The 17,611-nt window shown below is 43.0% G+C and overlaps 1 protein-coding gene and 1 long non-coding RNA gene across 2 annotated transcripts in view; both read left to right on the top strand.

Moving 5' to 3' along the window:
* Positions 1-2,987: 2,987 nt before the first annotated feature.
* The window catches only part of dusp22 (dual specificity phosphatase 22), an 83,496-nt gene continuing 68,872 nt past the window's right edge, over positions 2,988-17,611 (top strand). Inside the window, exons 1-2 of the mRNA XM_033035819.1 lie at positions 2,988-3,100; positions 3,202-3,249. Coding sequence (XP_032891710.1) covers positions 3,229-3,249 — 21 coding nt within the window. The 5' untranslated portion in view covers positions 2,988-3,100; positions 3,202-3,228. The remainder of the gene's footprint in view (positions 3,101-3,201; positions 3,250-17,611) is intronic.
* Positions 3,661-16,676, top strand: LOC116982553. Its single transcript, XR_004414491.1, has 3 exons — positions 3,661-3,671; positions 8,212-8,218; positions 16,552-16,676. It is a non-coding gene; the product is annotated as an uncharacterized LOC116982553 (long non-coding RNA).

Genomic DNA, 17,611 nt, shown 5'->3' with positions numbered 1-17,611 from the left:
GATATAACACATCCACTGGTTCTCCCTTATCCACTCTACTAGTTACATCCTCGAAAAATTCTATAAGATTCGTCAGACATGATTTACCTTTCATAAATCCATGCTGACTTTGTCCAATGATTTCACCACTTTCCAAATGTGCTGCTATCCCATCATTAATAACTGATTCTAGCAGTTTCCCCACTACCGATGTTAGACTAACTGGTCTGTAATTCCCCGTTTTCTCTCTCCCTCCCTTTTTAAAAAGTGGGGTTACATTAGCTACCCTCCAATCCTCAGGAACTACTCCAGAATCTAAAGAGTTTTGAAAAATTATCACTAATGCATCCACTATTTCTGGGGCTACTTCCTTAAGTACTCTGGGATGCAGCCTATCTGGCCCTGGGGATTTATCGGCCTTTAATCCATTCAATTTACCTAACACCACTTCCCGGCTAACCTAGATTTCACTCAGTTCCTCCATCTCATTTGACCCCCGGTCCCCTGCTATTTCCGGCAGATTATTTAAGTCTTCCTTAGTGAAGACAGAACCAAAGTAGTTATTCAATTGGTCTGCCATGTCCTTGTGCCCCATGATCAATTCACCTGTTTCTGACTGCAAGGGACCTACATTTGTTTTAACTAATCTTTTTCTCTTCGCATACCTATAAAAACTTTTGCAGTCAGTTTTTATGTTCCCTGCCAGTTTTCTTTCATAATCTATTTTCCCTTTCCTACTTAAGCCCTTTGCCCTCCTCTGCTGGACTCTGAATTTCTCCCAGTCCTCTGGTTGGCTGCTTTTTCTGGTTAATTTGTATGCTTCATCTTTTATTTTGATACTATCCCTGAATTCCCTTGTTATCCACGGATGCACTACCTTCCCTGATTTATTCTTTTGCCAAACTGGGATGAACAATTGTTGTAGCTCATGCATGCAGACTTTAAATGCCTTCCATTGCATATCCACCGTCAACCTGTTAAGAATCAATTGCCAGTCTATCTTGACCATTTCTCATCTCAAACCTTCAAAGTTACCTTTCTTTAAGTTCAGGACCCTTGTTTCTGAATTAACAATGTCACTCTCGATCCTAATGAAGAACTCAACCATATTATGGTCACTCTTGCCCAAGGGGCCACGCACAACAAGACTGCTAACTAACCCTTCCTCATTACTCAATACCCAGTCTAGAATAGCCTGCTCTCTCGTTGGTTCCTCTGTTGGTTTAGAAAACTATCCCGCATACATTCCAAGAAATCCTCTTCCTCAGCACCCATGCCAATTTGGTTCACCCAATCTATATGTAGATTGAAGTCACCCATTATAACTGTTTTACCTTTGTTGCAGGCATTTCTAATTTCCTGTTTGATGCCATCCCCAATTCCACTACTACTGTTAGGTGGCCTGTACACAACTCCCACTAGCGTTTTCTACCCCTTAGTGTTTCGCAGCTCTACCCATATCGATTCCACATCCTCCAAGCTAATGTCCTTCCTTTCTATTGCGTTAATCTCCTCTAACCAGCAACGCTACCCCACCTCCTTTTCCTTTCTGTCTATCTCTCCTGAATATTGAATATCCGTGGATGTTCAGCTCCCAGCCTTGGTCACCCTGGAGCCATGTCTCCATGATCCCAACTATATCATAGTCATTAATAGCTATCTGCACATTCAACTCATCCACCTTATTACGAATGCTCCTTGCATTGAGAGACAAAGCCTTCAGGCTTGTTTTTACAACACGCTTACCCCTTATACAATTCTGTTGAAAAGTGACCCTTTTTGATTTTTGCCCTGGATTTGTCTGCCTGCCACTTTTACTTTTCACCTTGCTACCTATTGCTTCTACCCTCATTTTACACCCCCTCTGTCTCTACGCTCACACATTTAAGAAACCCTTTCCCTTTAACTCCAACCTCGACTATCCCATTTGACACCCAACCCCCTTATTCGGCTAAAGTAATCAAGGGATATGGGGGAAAAAGCAGGAACGTGGTACTAATTTTGGACATCGGCTATGATCATATTGAATAATGGTGCTGGCTCTAAGGGCCGAATAGCCTACTCCTGGACCTATTTTCTATGTTTCTATGACATTGTCTCAAACAAAATCAACGCTGAAGGTTTGATGGATTCTGCAAAGAAAGTTCTTAAATAGCACTCACAGACAAGGCACCCAACCAAAAGAAGCTGTAGTGTATCCAGGGCACCTTAAATGCCTTGACTTCTGTCATTAGCACTATCCATAAAAAGATCTTGACCTCTTTAAAATCAAATAATATAACAGTGTTGATGTGAATGATAAGGCAATCGAAATGCTCAATTACCCGCAACGAGAAAGCATTTGTAAACACCGTCATCCCTTAAGAGAAAATAAACCACTCCCTCAGCACACAAAGACTGAGTTCCCTAACCTACGGAATTGAAGATGAGCGGAAAGAGCATTGGAGGTCTAGTAAATGACAATCATGGTGTATCGATTTTTCAGTGGTCCACTATGGTCCACTAGGGCAAGAGCTAATAAAAATGATGAACTTATCAAGAGGCCCTCAAAGCTAATGGAAGATAAACCTTAAAGAACTTCCCAAACTACAATTCTGTCCTTGACCTGAACATCCTTGATTACATTACACAGGTCTAACCTCGACACCACTTCTGACCAACAAGGGGGAGGGAGGGATTTAAACTGAACCATAGGATCAGCATTTTTTTTACACAACGGGTGTTAGGTATATGGAATGAGCTGCCGGAGGTACCTTGGACAGGTACCTGGATACCAGAGGTAAAGAAGGATATGGGCCAAACACAGATAGGTGGGACAAGTATAGGTGGGGCATGTTGGTCGGCGAGGGCAAATGACCTGTTTGCACGCTCGACGAATCTCAGAAGCCCATACTAAACTGAAATATGGTGCAGGTGGCATCCTTGCTGAAGTTTTATGGAATGATTGAAGAGAGGCGGAGTCTGTCCCTTTAACTACAACTGGAACCGCCCAGTGGTGATGTCAGTGTGTTGATGTGTGTGCTAGGAAATCCGGAAGTGAAACGGGATTCATGTGCGGCCAAAGGGGGTGACTGTGCTACATGTAGTCGAGACCCACTCGACCATCGCCGAAAGCGTTTCGGTAGTGAGACCTTTCCTCCGTTATAGAGAGGCAGCCTCCAGTTTTCTGTGGCTTTTTGCAATTGCTTATTAAATTGCTGACACGCCGTCTTTTCGTTGCAGATCTGGTAACATCAGAGCCTGCCAGCCATGGGCACTGGGATGACCAAGGTACGTGATATATGCAGGGGAGTAACAGCCTACACCATCGCCGATGGCGATCTCTGCAGATTTGCTGAGCGATTTGAGACACGAGTGGCATTGCAGTGCATGGAGGCTGCGGGGTCACATTTCCCTGCAAGATCATTACAACCACCTCCTTCCTCTTGCTGACTGCTATTAATATTCCCAATAAATATACTAACAGCACATTTGAATTTATCTATGGCAGATTAAATGTAGGGATTTTTGTTTAGATTCTCTGGACCCACTAAACGCCCAGTCATCTATGCGCTGAAACCAAAGAAGGTTGGTGGTAAAGTCGTTTTGTTGTGGTAACCGTCAAATAGTCAAGGCTTGAGATTGTTGTTATGTTTTGGGGGGGGGTAAATCCTCCAGCTGACGCTATACTTTGGCTGGAGTCCCGCTCCTGTGTGTGGAGAGGTTCCGCATTTAAAACCATCCAAGTCATCAAATCCATTCCAAGGTCGTGATTTCAATGTGATCTCTTTCAGTGACAAGGGCAGAAAGACTGATCATATTCTCGTCTTCTTCTGCCAGTGTTCCCTCTCACCTCCATCTTTCCAAGTCTTTTGTTTCCCTCTCTTATTGCAGATGTCTATTCTGAATTTGGTGTTTTATTCATGTGGAAAAAAAATGTAGGGTTGCCTGCCTTAAAGGGACAGGCATCTCATCAGGTTTGTAAATTGATCATTAATGGGTTACGGCCTGACACTAAGAACTGTTTAGGCAAAGGGCATAACATGACATGGTATGACTGTGCAGATTTTGATATATCTGGGAGTAAAGAGATGTTGGATACAAGGTGGTGTACCCACATTAAAGAGATGGTGACCTTTATTTTCATGGCTGTATTTTCAGCCATTGGGTTGAATGGCTTTGATTTCTTTCATGAATAGAAACCTTGAGCTCTTTTGCAGTTTTGTTGTGTTATGCTTTAGGCCTGTTGCTGATATTTCTGCTGTAAATGTAACTGAGAGGTGGCATGTACAACAAACAAGCAACTTGGCAGACATTCAGCCATGTTTAGGGCATGTTATTCTGGCATCTTGATCTTGGACAGATGCCTCCTTGAACTTGTCCACTGAGGTACATTAAGTAAAAGAACAATATTCCTTTCTACTACTGGCTTTGAAAGACCCTCTTTGCATATTGATGGAAGAATAAGTTGTGCATATTTATGGCAGGCGATGCAACTGTTGGACTTTATTGGTCAATGGGTTGTATGGTCACTGTCTACGGGGTTATGTGGAGAAAGAAGGAGAATGGGGTTAAGAGTGAAAGATAGATCAGCCATGATTGAATGGCGGAGAAGATATGATGGGCCGAATGGCCTAATTCTACTATAATTTATGACCTTATGTAGGACAGCTATTCTGGCCTGGGCAGTTATAACAATAACCTGAGCAATGTGGTGCTCAATATTTCTTTGGGGAGACACGAGAGACCGCAGATGCTGAAATCTTAAGCAATAAACAAAATGGTGGAAGAACTCAGCGGCAGAAAATGGACAGACTTGTTGAGCCCCTTGTTCAGACTTGGGTTGAGCCAGATAATTCCAATTATCTGAGGAATTCTCTGCCTTAGAAGGCAGTGGAGGCCAATTCTCTGAATGCTTTCAAGAGAGGTAGATAGAGCTCTTAAAGATAGCGGAGTCAGGGGATATGGTGAGAAGGCAGGAACGGGGTACTGAATATGGATGATCAGCCATGATCACAGTGAATGGCAGTGCTGGCTCGAAGGGCCGAATGGCCTACTCTTGCATCTATTGTCTATTGTCACAGCCCAAGCCCCCCAATTAAAACGGCCATTTATGGGAGTATATTTTATGCTAAGTATACATTATCAGATACTAATATTTTTAATGGCATTTAAAGGCGCAAAGGACACAGTGTGTTGAGGAATGGGGGTGGGGAACAGGAGGCAGTCACACTGCTTGGAACACCTTCAGAATTACTCAATGCTGACAAACAAAAGGCGCTGATTGAAGCTTGAATGGGAGTACTGAAGGTAGAGCTGGAGAAACCTCAGCACTTGCACTGTCCCACCAGATGCAGCTGTGAGGAGGGAAGCTGAGACTTCAGGGATGGTGATGTATCCATGTGCCTATCTAAAAGCCTCCTAAATGCCTCTACATTATCTGCCTCCACCACCACCCTTGGCAGTGCATTGCAGGCACTCAGCATCCTCTATGTAAAAAACATTACCCCATACATCTCCTTTAATCTTTGCGACTGTCACCTCAAAGCTCTGCCCTCTAGTCTTTGGCATCTAGTCTTTGGCATCTCCCTGGGAAAAAGGTTCTGTCTATCCTGTTTATTGTCTTCCCTACCTTTTCTACTTCCATCAGGTCTTTACTCAACCATCGGCATTCCAGAGAAAATGTTCCTGGAGGAATCATGTGGGATTTTACTTTATAGGAAGATTGGACAAACCAAATTATGAGTAATAGTGTGGAACTGGGATTCTTTTTTTTAAACACTTTCTGGATCATTATGTTAAGGAATTTGCATGGGAAGATTTAGTACACTGATTAAGGAAGGGTTAATAAAGAATCTCACCTTTTGGGTAGAAGTAATCAGAATGCAATCAACTTTTATATAAAGATTGAAAGTGATTTAGTTCAATCTGAAATTAGGGCTGCAAATCTAAAGAAAATACAAAGGCATAAGTAGTGAGTTGTCTATGGTTGACTGAGAAATTACATTAAGATGTATGACATTGAACAAACAATGGCTACCATTTGACGAATTAATACAGAATGTAGCCTCCCCCTCTCCCCCTCTCCCCCAGGAAAGTGGTTCAACCATGGCTACTAACAGAAGTTAAAGATAGTTTTAAATTAAAGGAAAATTCTTATAATGTTGCCAAAAAAAGCAGTGTCTAATGTTTGGCAAGTTTTCAGAATTCAGCAACGAAGGACCAAGAAATTAATAAGGAAACAGAAAATAGAATACAGGAATGTTTCAATAAGAAACATAAAAAGGCTATAACAGCCTCAATTGATACATAAAAAGAAAACATTGAAAAAGTTAATAGGTGCTTTAGTCCAAGGAAGGAGAAATTATATTGAGGAATCGGGAGAGGAATTTAAAAAATATATATTGTATTCACGAAATGAGGGACTGAAAATGTCCTGGAAATAGTGAAGAACAACATGTGCAGCGAGAAGAGGAGCGGAAAGAAAGTAGCATGTGTAAAATAAATGAAAGAAAGCGATGAGGTTGAAAGCCAATGGGTGCTCAGTAACCGATGATCTCCACCTCGGGTTCTGAAAGATGCGTTGACTGTCATCTTCCAAAATTCCTGAGTATATCCAGGATTTCCTGTTTCCTGTCCCACCATCGATCTAGCGTTCACATGAATTCTATGTTATTCCACTTTCACATCTACTCCCTACACATTAGGGGCAATTCACAGAAGCCAATTAACCTACAAACCCGCACGTCTTTGGGATGTTGGTGGAAATCCGAGCCTCCGGAAGAAACCCACGTGGTCACACAGGGAGCGAGCAAACTCCACACAGACAGCACCCACCTTCGGCCAGGATTGAACCTGGTTCTCTGGGGCTGTGAGGCAGTGACTCTACCAGCTACTCCACTGTGCCGGCCCACAGGTTCTCGTGCCCCATATAGGTTCATTTTGCTAAATCCATTATTTGCAGCTTTGCGCAGCAAGTAGAGCTGATGCCTCATAGCTCCAGCAAACCTACCTTTAATCTTGACCTCCACGCTGTCTGTGTGGAGTTCGCACGTTCTCCACGTGACTGTTGATTTCCTCTGATGCTCCTGTTCCCTTCCATATACTTTTGGTTTGGTAAATTACATGGCCACTGTAATTCCCCCTGAATTAGAACCTTGGTGGGGAGGGTGGTGAAGTGGATGGAAGTATGAGAAGAAGAATTTGGGTTAGGATTGGATTAGTGTATAAACATCTGTTTCCATGCCATGTCTCTCCATGACCTATTTAAAGTGCCTGTAGGCAACATTAACTGCACCATATGTTTCAACCTTCTGTTACATTTTAGCAATTAGATCAACATGATTTGCCTTTTTTCATTTCAATTATAATATATCAAGTTCTAACCAATCTTGCCTTGGGTTATTGTGGCTGACTTTGCTGCAGTTGCCAGGTTCATCAGTTGCCACTTTCTTTAAGCCGAGTCGTCATGTTTCAATCCTGCAGGGCTATGGAATTGACAAATCTAAGTAGGTTGATGGATTGTGTGCAATTTCCATCCTCTCTTGCTTTGGTAATCTTGGATATATTCATGTCAGTGAAGACCTCCCTGCGTGCTCCAGTTTCCTCCCACATTCCAAAGACGTACAGGTTTATAGGTTAATTGGGTAAAGATTGTAAAGTGTCCCTAGTGTGTGTAGGATAGTGCTAGTGTACAGGGATTGCTGGCCAGCACGGACTCAGTGGGCCGAAGGGTCTGTTTCTGCACTGTATCTCTAAACTATACTAAACTTCAACTCAGTCTGAAGAAAGGCCCCGACCCAAAACATCACCCATCCATTTCCTCCAGAGATGCTGTAAATAGCTCGTTCTAAGCTTCCCCCCCAGTCTAGTTTCAGTCAATAAAATACTGAGTCGAGCACTTGCGCATCTAAACTTTATTTTGGAAAAAGCACTATAACAGTTCCCCACTACTATACCTAACCACCGCTGGTTCGATCCTTGTATCTGCCTAGCCAAGCCCTCCTAGCCTCGTGCAAGCAGAGACACTCCAGGAAGTCACGCAGTTCTAACCGTTCTCCCAGAAGATCGACACAGGACCTCGTGGGAGCGACCTTTTATAGGTCCCCGAACCTTGAGGGGCCGAACCAATGCGGGTGGTCTCTATACAGTCCAATAGCGGATATCAATTAACACAGTACATGGTTTACATTTCCCTAACCCAATAATACAGTGACTCATGCAATATATTCAAACAGAGCTTCAGGAAGGAAGCAAGCAAGTAAAAACATTGAAACATGTGCCCTGAGATTCAAACAGTTTCTCCAAGGTTCAACAGTTTGACCAATCATCAACCAACAGGATGAACATCTCGCAATATTATTTATACTATTTACAATGCCCTTGCAGCGATCCAATCGAAATGATGCATTTAGGGTTTGTTTGCAAAACTGCTATACATTTTATCAATTTAGGAGAAACCAGGAGAACACCTGGACCTCTCACCATCCTGCATACCAGTCTGAGCCTAGACTGGCTGACGCCATCCAAAGCCTGTAAATTTCAGCTGACAAAGGTTAAGCAATTCTGACAAGTGCAGGGATCCTCTATTTTATGGTGTCTTTAATTTGGCCAGTATTAACAATGCTGCCTGACCCGCTGTGTTATTCCAGCACTTTGTGTCTATTTTTGAGTCGGGCAGCATCCTTGGGGATCATGGATAGGTGATGTTTTTGGTCAGGATCCATCTTCAGACTGGACTTCAGACTTGTAAACCCTTGATGAGTGGACTGATAGTCACTACAGGAAGGTTAGCTGCTCATTTATCAACCTGTTCACCATTGCCATTGCCACACTCTATTAGGTAGCAGATTTTGTTGCACCTGCTGGGCTATCAAATAGCCTTTGACATCTTGTCACACGTACCATAAGGCCTAAAGATGGACTACATGAATTTCCTGGAGACTGGCCCGGAGCTTCAAGCCGCAGGGGTGGCGCGGACTTACCATCGCGGAGCGGGCAATCTTTTGCTGAGGATCGCCAGAAGAACAGCTCCGACCGCGGGGCCTGTGGACTTTAACACCATGAAGCCGCGGTCTCCAGTAAGAAGAAGCCGACTCAGGAGCTCCATGCCGCAGATTGTTCCAATTCGTCCCGAAGCCGGAGTTTCCATCATCTCGACGCGAGGGCTTGAACATCGGACCGCTAGTAGCGGCAACTGCTGAGGTATCAAAGGCCCTGACCACCACAAAGGAGGAAGATGACTGAATTTTATTACCTTCCATCACAGTGAGGAATGTGGATTCCACTGAGGTGGATGTCTATGTTAAATTGGGTTAAATGGTATTGTTGCTTTTCACTTAGTGTGGCTGTATGGGTTTGGGTCGAGACCCTTCAACTAGATTTTAAGGGCAGTGGGGAAGGAGCCATGACTCAAGAGTGTTTTATTGTTATATGTCCTGAAATGGAACAGTTAAATTCTTACTTGCAGCAGCACAACATATATGTAAACGTAAGTTCAGTATATATAAAAATAAGTTCGGTATCTGTAAAAATAGTTCAGTGTATATATAAAATAACAAACGGACAAATAAATAGACACTAGTAGTGCAACGTCAAAAATAATGTCCCCTTGTCTAAATAGTTGGCAGCCTATTTGGAGCCCAGTGTAAAGAGGTGGCGGGAGTAGAGCAAGAGCTGGCAAGCAGTAGGTGGATGATATGGGTGAGGAGGGGTTGCTTGGCAGGTAACATATAGAGAGAAGGGTGGAGAGAGAGAAGGGTTGAAATGGCGACAGAGGTTGTGAGGTGAGGAGTGGAGAACAAAAGGCTGCACATCCTGGAATCTGATGGGAAAGGAACGTGAAGAATGGAACTGAATGAGTGGTGGTGACAGATGGGACATAGGGTTCAATGTGTAAACACTTGAATTCCTAGACTCACGACGTCTGCAGAAGCTAGGAGAGCAGAGTTCAGTTGTGACACCTCTATCGAGCTCCGCGAGAGATGACAAACACAACACAGAATGTAAATCAACACCAAGAATAATTCCTGTTTATGTGGCATCTTTAATATTTTACAAAGCCCCTCATTGCCCCACAGGACAGTTATTGGTCAACAATTAACCTTGAACCATGAAAGCAGATATTATAGTAAGTTAAACAAGAAGCTTGGTGAGAGAATTATAAACAAAAATGACACAAGGTACTGCAGTAACTCAGCAATAGAGGAGTGAAACTCTGGGCAGGACGATCTGATGCAGGCTTAAACCGAAGATAGACACAAAATGCTGGAGTAACACAACGGAACAGGCAGCATCTCTGGAGAGAAGGAATGGACCTGAAGAAGGGTCTCGACCTGAAACGTCACCCATTCCTTCTCTCCAGAGATGCTGCCTGTCCCGCTGAGTTACTCCAGCATTTTGTGCCTATTTTTGGGACAGGACATGATACTACAATCTGTGATATACAGGGATCTTGGAGGTTGCTATGGTGAGGAGTCATTGATTGAGGGACGGGGAAGGCCATGAAAGGATATGAAAGCAAGTCTAAGCTTTTTAAAAAATTGAAGCTTTCCTAGATTGGGGGACAGAGTAAGTATATCAATAAGCACAGCAGAGGTTGATGATAGGAAGTTACCAGTGCGAGTTAGGAGATGGAAAACAGAGTTTTGGATCTGTTCACGTTTACAGATGTCAGCAAGTAGTTCACTGGGATATACCAGAGGCATTATAAAGATACTTAATTGGCTCAGTCAGGTGGAATATATGCATGTATCATATTTAACACCATTATAAACATCTCACAGTCTGTGCTTAAGGTGTCATCCTGAGAACTAATGATGTTTTTCTAGTTGCTGCAAAGTATTGCTTTAGTGTGATTAAAACCATCTCAAGCTGTTCTCCTGGAGGTACAGATAATTAAAGTGGGAGAGCGCCACCTATAAATTATTAGCAGGAAAGAACTGCAGATGCTGGTTTAAACCGAAGATAGATACGAAATGCTGGAGTAACTCAGCGGGACAGGCAGCATATCTGGAGAGAAGGAATGGGTGACGTTTCGGGTCGAGTCTGAAGAAGGGTCTCGATCCTGAGTTACTTCAGCTTTTTGTATCTCTCTATAAATTATTGATGGATGCCTGTGATTTCGAGCATTACCTGTTTTCCATTGTGCTGATAGGAAGTTACCAGTTTGGGTATTCCAATAACACATGCTTATATGAGCTCTGCTGAACACACATCAAAATGTTAGTCTCTCATTGATTTACTTCTGTGCGAAGCATTTCCAGCATTTTGTGTTTTATTTCATATTTCCAGCATCACCCGTGCCTTGTAACCTTTGTGTAACTGCTTATGTTTTTTTTAACAACTGCTGATGTCTTAACAGTAAAATACTCAAGGTGCTTCATAAGTTATCGGAGCAGAATTAGATCATTCAGCCCATCAAGTCTACTCTGCCATTCAATCATGACTGATCTATCTCTCCCTCCCATCCCCATTCTCCTGCTTTCTCCCCGTAATGCCTGACACCCTTACTAAACAAGAATCTGTTAATCTGCCCTTTAAAACTACCCATTGCCCTGGCCCCCACAGCCATCTTTAGCAATTAATTCCACAGATTCACCACCCTCTGACTAAAGAAATTCCTCCACATCTCCTTTCCAAATGTACATCCTTTTATTTGGAGGCTATGGCCTCTGGATCTGGACTCTCCCACTAGTGGAAACATCTTCTCCACATCTACCGTATCCAGGCTTTTCACTATTCGGTAAGTTTCAACCCTTCATCCTTCTAAACTCTAGTGAGTACAGGCCCAGTGCTGTCAAACGCTCGTCACAGTTTAACCCAATCATTTCTGGGATCATTCTTGGAAACGTCCTCTGAACCCTCTCCAGTCCTTCCTGAGATATGGTGCCCAAAACTGCTCACATAGTAGTATAATCACAGATAACATAATACTGACCACTCATGGAGATCATTGAACAGCATGACACAGAAACGGGACCTTCGGCCCACAATGTTTGTGCCGAAACATGATGCCAACTTCCGCTGATCTAATCTGCCTTTACAAGACCATATCCATCTACTACCTGCACTTCCATGTGCCTATCAAAAAACCCCTTAAACACCACTATCGTATCAGTCTCCATTACCACCCCAGGCAATGGGTGCCAGGCCTCCATTATTCTCTGTGTAAATAAACCTGGCCCACAATACTCCATTAAACTTTCTTCCTCTCTCTTCTTATAAATATGCCCTCTAGTGTTGGACATTTCCACCCTGGGAAATAGGTTCTGAGTGTCTACCCTATCTTTTCCTCTCATAATTTTATATGCGTCTATCAAGGTTCCCCTCAACTTCTGACATAGAGTCGTAGAGTCAGAGAAATATCCAGAGGGTAGTAGAACAGGATATAGAGAGAAGCAATACCTTGGAGGGCTTCAAAATTAAGATGAAGACTTCACGTATGAGGCTTTGCCAGACTCTGGCCAGTCTAGGTTGGAGAACATGGTACACATTTTCACATTGGCTTCATCAGCCATGTCAGATCCCACTAGGTGGGAGTACAAGCAAGCTGTGCTTGATCCTGAGGGACTGCCTGAATAAACTTTAGGGTAAACAAGCATTGCCACCTGCTGCATGTAAGACAGTTTTGAATGAGCGACCATCTGGCAAAATCGACTGTGGGTACTTCCCCACCAACTCTCCCATCGTAAGTGGGTCTCAGTAGTGAATGTCTTTATTGTGCAGTTCCATTCTCAGACTTGAAGTTCACAGAACTGCCCCGTATTTGTCTTCTCCCCAGTGTGGCATCATCTATGGGTGTGAGGGGAATGAAAACTAAATGGGGCAGTGAAGGACTCATGGGGGTTTTGAAGACAAAGTCAGTAATTAAGCAAGGTAGAGCTCTGTTCCTATGCAATCTCCTTATTTAAAAGAATACTTTTGATATTTCATCATCACATTTAGTAATGCAGTAGAAGTGTGGAATTCAGAGGTGCCTGTTTTTTCTAGCTGGGAAAACTCTGATGTTAATGGGCTGCACTGCCTCTACTGGGAGCTCACTGCAATGACAGCACAACAGATCTTTACCAACAGTTACTGCAATGAAGACTTGTAATTTAATGTCATATTGAGTCGAAGGCAGGGTACAAGGATTCATTAATAAGTGTAAAGTGTAAGAAAAAAAATGTAGTAGATGATGGCAAAGTTACATAACCACAGAAACAAAGTCAGATAAGTTTTTATTTAAGCAGCTCACTGTTCGCTTCAGATTGAGAATTAACATGGAGTTAACCTCTGATGAACTTGGCAGTTTCACTCCTTTAAGGGCCTGTCCCACTTGGGCGTCATTTGCGCGTCGTTTACGCGACATCATTTACGCATCACGGCATAAGACGCGTGCGTCATGACGCGCGCATGGCGTGCATTATGTGCGCATGGTGCGTGGCCACCTGCGTGACGCGCAAATGACGCCCATGTGGGACTGGCCCTTCAGTGCTACATTCAGCAGGCAAAATTAGTTGCCATTACTTTCAAATGGAGGGCTACCAGCCCTTCCAGTCACATGCAGAGATAGTTCATAAGTTATATGAGCAGAATTAGGCTATTCGGCCCATCGAGTCCACTCCTTTTTGAGGCATTGCCTCCTATAGATTCCTTTGATGGTGGGGAGGTCAGTATCCATGATGGACTGGACAATGTTCACCAGTTTCTATAACCTCCTTGATTCCTGGGCATTCAAGTTGCCGAACCAGGCAATGTAGTTACCAATCCTTTAACATTAGCCTTCAGGTAACGTTGTGTATGAGTAAAGCCCATTGTGCGTGTTGGTGGTCAGGCAGTGCTGACTTTCATTGCCAACATTCGATTGTGCACAGGGATGGGAGAGGTCTAATTTTATCAATATCTTTCATTCAGCTAACTCCACATACAGCTCTTGCCGAGTGGCCAGTGCTTGTTGTCCATTTTCTATTCTTAGTGTGGTTGACTTTGATGTCTTCATGCAGCCTTGTTGTTTGTTTGTTTTATGTATGATCAGCATTAATATGGTCAACTCATCCTGGTCAATTTTACAAGCACACTTTTCTATTCAAGTCTATCCATCTCCATCTCAACTTGATGCTTTAGAGCATATGGCATTGGTCTGAGCATGCAGTACATTGGCTGTGCATTTAGTCTAATATGTGTAGATGACTTGTGCATGTACCTTTAATATAGTGACCTCACCACTACTAACCACTCCCCACATCACTAGTATAATTGTAACCTCCCCACCCCTGTATCTCTCTCTCTAGCTCCGGTGACAGACCACGAACAGCTAGGGAAGCAACCTGTATGAATGATAATAAAACAGTAGTAAAGACACGGTGTGTTATGGTTCTTCTTTACAATATGAATTTCTGTATTATTCAGGTTGAACCACCTTCAAACATAAAGTAATACCTATCTTACTGTGTGCCATTTTTGCATTTTGTATCTATCTTCGGTGTAAACCAGCATCTGTAGTTCCTTCCTAACCATTTTATGGCACTCCATTGTCAGAACAAAAGCTGTTCTTCCTTCCCATGAGATGGAGACACAAGGAACTACAGGTGCTGAATTCTTGAGCAAAACATAAGGTTGGGGAGTAACCCAGCGGGTTAGGCAACATCTGTGGAGGGAATGGACAGATGACGTTTTGGGATTGGACCCTTCTTTATACTGAATTGAAGTAGGCGGGAGAAAGCAGGAAAAGAGAGGTGGGGGTGGGTAAAAGCCTGGCAAGTGGTAGGTGGATACAGGTAAGGGGGGTTTGATTTGCAGATAGGTGGAGTAAGTGACCAAGGCTCGAGAGGAAAGGGAGACAAAAGGGCATCACATAAGGAGAAAAAAAGAGTGAAACATAATCTATCCCCTCCACAGTTCCTTTCCCATTAAAGATGCCCATTGTTTAGAGTCTGCTACAATGGTGGGTAGCTGTATGGTTATCTGTGGTGTTGCACTTTACACACCATTTGCCCTGATGTCAAAGGGACTTCACCAAAGTAGGTTTTCACTGTAACATCACTTCCCATCAATGCCATCTGATTGAATTTGCTCAGGTAAGGTGCCTTGATTAATTGTCAAACACCTTGCAGTATTATCAATACATGTGTCAATGTGTGCTTGTTAATCAACGCCTTTACTCAAATCTTGGTTTCTGTTTACTGCCGCTCCTGCCTGTGGCATAGATCTGTATAGTAGCAGTTTTTCTTTGTCCAAATACACTGCCAAACCATAAGAAGATTCTTGTTGTCTCAGATCGACACTTAAAAAGCATGTTTGCTTAAATTTAAGCACTGGTGAGAGGTGACCAATCTCTGGCATCTGAAGCACTTGGACTTTCCCTCCTCTGACAGCAGGCAACGACTAGATCACTTTCTTATGGTGAACCAAATACTCCAGCAATTGACGCAGCAATTTTAAATTTAAATTCAAATATCAGGTTCTTTTGTCCTGAGTGCTTTTGATGGAATACATTAGTCAGCACACAATCATATTTTGTGAAGTGGAATCTAAAATGTTCCTAAAATTGCACAGCTACTGTATGATATATTTTTTTAATGAAACGCGTTCCTCGCCACTTGTGTAAGTCTCCTTCTTTTAGTCTCTGATTTTATTCAAAATGAACAACTCTAAATATATATTTTACATGGCTGCCATCTTCCAAGGGGAAGGCACAGTGGCGCAGCTGTAGAATTGCTGCCTTATAGCGTCAAAGACCCGAGTTTGATCATGACTACCATCTTCTATGTTAATCTTTACTTGGCATTAAGACAAGTTTATATAGATAATGATTTACCTACAAGACCACACACATAGACTAGTTATCTGTTGAGCCTTCAACATAGAACATTGAGCAATACAGACTGAAGTCCGAAGAAGGGTCTCGACCCGAAGCGTCACCCATTCATTCTCTCCAGAGATGCTGCCTGTTCCACTGAGTTATTCCAGCAGTTTGTGTCTATCTTCTGTGTAAACCAGCATCTGCAGTTCCTTCCTACACATAGAGCAATACAGCACAGGAATGTGGGGGTTTGTAGGTACATTGGCCTCTGTGTATTGGCCCAGTGTGTAGATAGTGAATGTGACAGTGGGATAACTTAGAACTATTGTGAGCTGGTGATCGATGGTCGGCGTGGGCCTGTTTCCATGCTGAGTCATTGAATGAATCAATCAGTAACACTGTGGATGTACGATCCATATGGTACTGGCTCACGACCACTTACTCGGGGCCAATTCGGAATAGGCAATACATGCAGGATATATTGCAGCAATAAACAGATCCCATAAGTGAATAAACATGTAAGCTGGGAAACAGCAGCAGGTTTGTGCATAGCAAGCTTCTTAAAAAAACACAACAATGTGCTTCCTCTTGCCTAATTGTTTTTGGCATTCTGACCGGCTTCACAGATGCAGTTTCTGTGTGATTGGCTTGGAGGCTGCATGGGGTCACTCATGGGTAAATCATGGACGTGGCACCCAGACATGACTTGTCCATTGTTCACTCTTCACGCTGCCTAGGAAAAGCAGCCAACGTAATCATAGACTTGTCCCACCCCGGTCATTCCTCTTCTCCCTGCTCCCGTTCAGCAGCAGGTACAGAATCTTGAAAGTGCATACCACCAGACTCAGGAGCACCTTCTCCCCCTCTATTATCAGGGTTCTGAATGGTCCTTCCATAAGCTAGGGTACTGTCTGATTCACCTCTACCCCACTGAGGTCATTGGACTTTGTCCATGAACTGATGTGCTACTATGCTGAGAACTATATACTGCATTCTGTATCTTCCCCTTTGCTCAATCTATTGTATTCGAGTTTGACTTGATTGTATTTATGTATGACATAGCTGATCTGTTGGGACAGCACGCAAAACAAAGCTTTTCACTGTACCTCGGTACATATGACAATAATAAACCTAAACCACAACACTTCTTAAACAAAAAACAACATTCTTCATGATCCATGCAGATTGTCTTAACATTTATTTTTCATATAATTTTGTTTGCAAAAGATGTAGACCTTGATTGATAATTTAAGCAATTGACCTCTATGTAGGCAGATAGCTAGAGCACAATTGAAATCCTGGATATTTATTATTGTTTAGAGTTAGAGATGAGCAGGACCCTCTTTAGTCAGAAGGTGGTGAATCTGTGGAACTCAGTGCCACAGAAGGTCGTGGATGCCAAGTCAATGGATATTTTTAAGGCGGAGAGTGATAGATTCTTGATTAGTACTGGTGTTAGGGGTTATGGGGAGAAGGCAGGAGAATGGGGTTGTGAGGGAACGATAGATCAGCCATGATTGAATGGCGGACTAGACTTGAGTTTAGTTTACTGTCACATGTACTGAAGTACAGTGAAAAGCTTTTGTTGTGTGCTAATCAATCAAGCCATTCACCGTGTACAGATACATGATAAAGGGAGTAATGTTTAGTGCAAGATAAAGCCTTTAAAGCCTGATCAAAGATAGTCCGAGTGTGTCTAATGAGGTAGATAGTAGTTCCGGACTGCTCGCTAGTTGTTGTAGGATGGTTCATTTGCCTGATAACAGCTTGGACTTGATGGGCCGAATGGCCTCATTCTACACCTATAACTTATGAACTTTACAGTGGTGATATTCAGAGGGTTGCTCTTGTGGGGACAGGGAAGAGAGC

The sequence above is a fragment of the Amblyraja radiata genome, chromosome 17 (genome assembly GCF_010909765.2).
Source record: "Amblyraja radiata isolate CabotCenter1 chromosome 17, sAmbRad1.1.pri, whole genome shotgun sequence".
NCBI classification, from domain to species: Eukaryota; Metazoa; Chordata; class Chondrichthyes; order Rajiformes; family Rajidae; genus Amblyraja; species Amblyraja radiata.
Note: the sequence above shows the minus strand (reverse complement) of the source record. Positions and strands in the feature narration are given on the sequence as shown.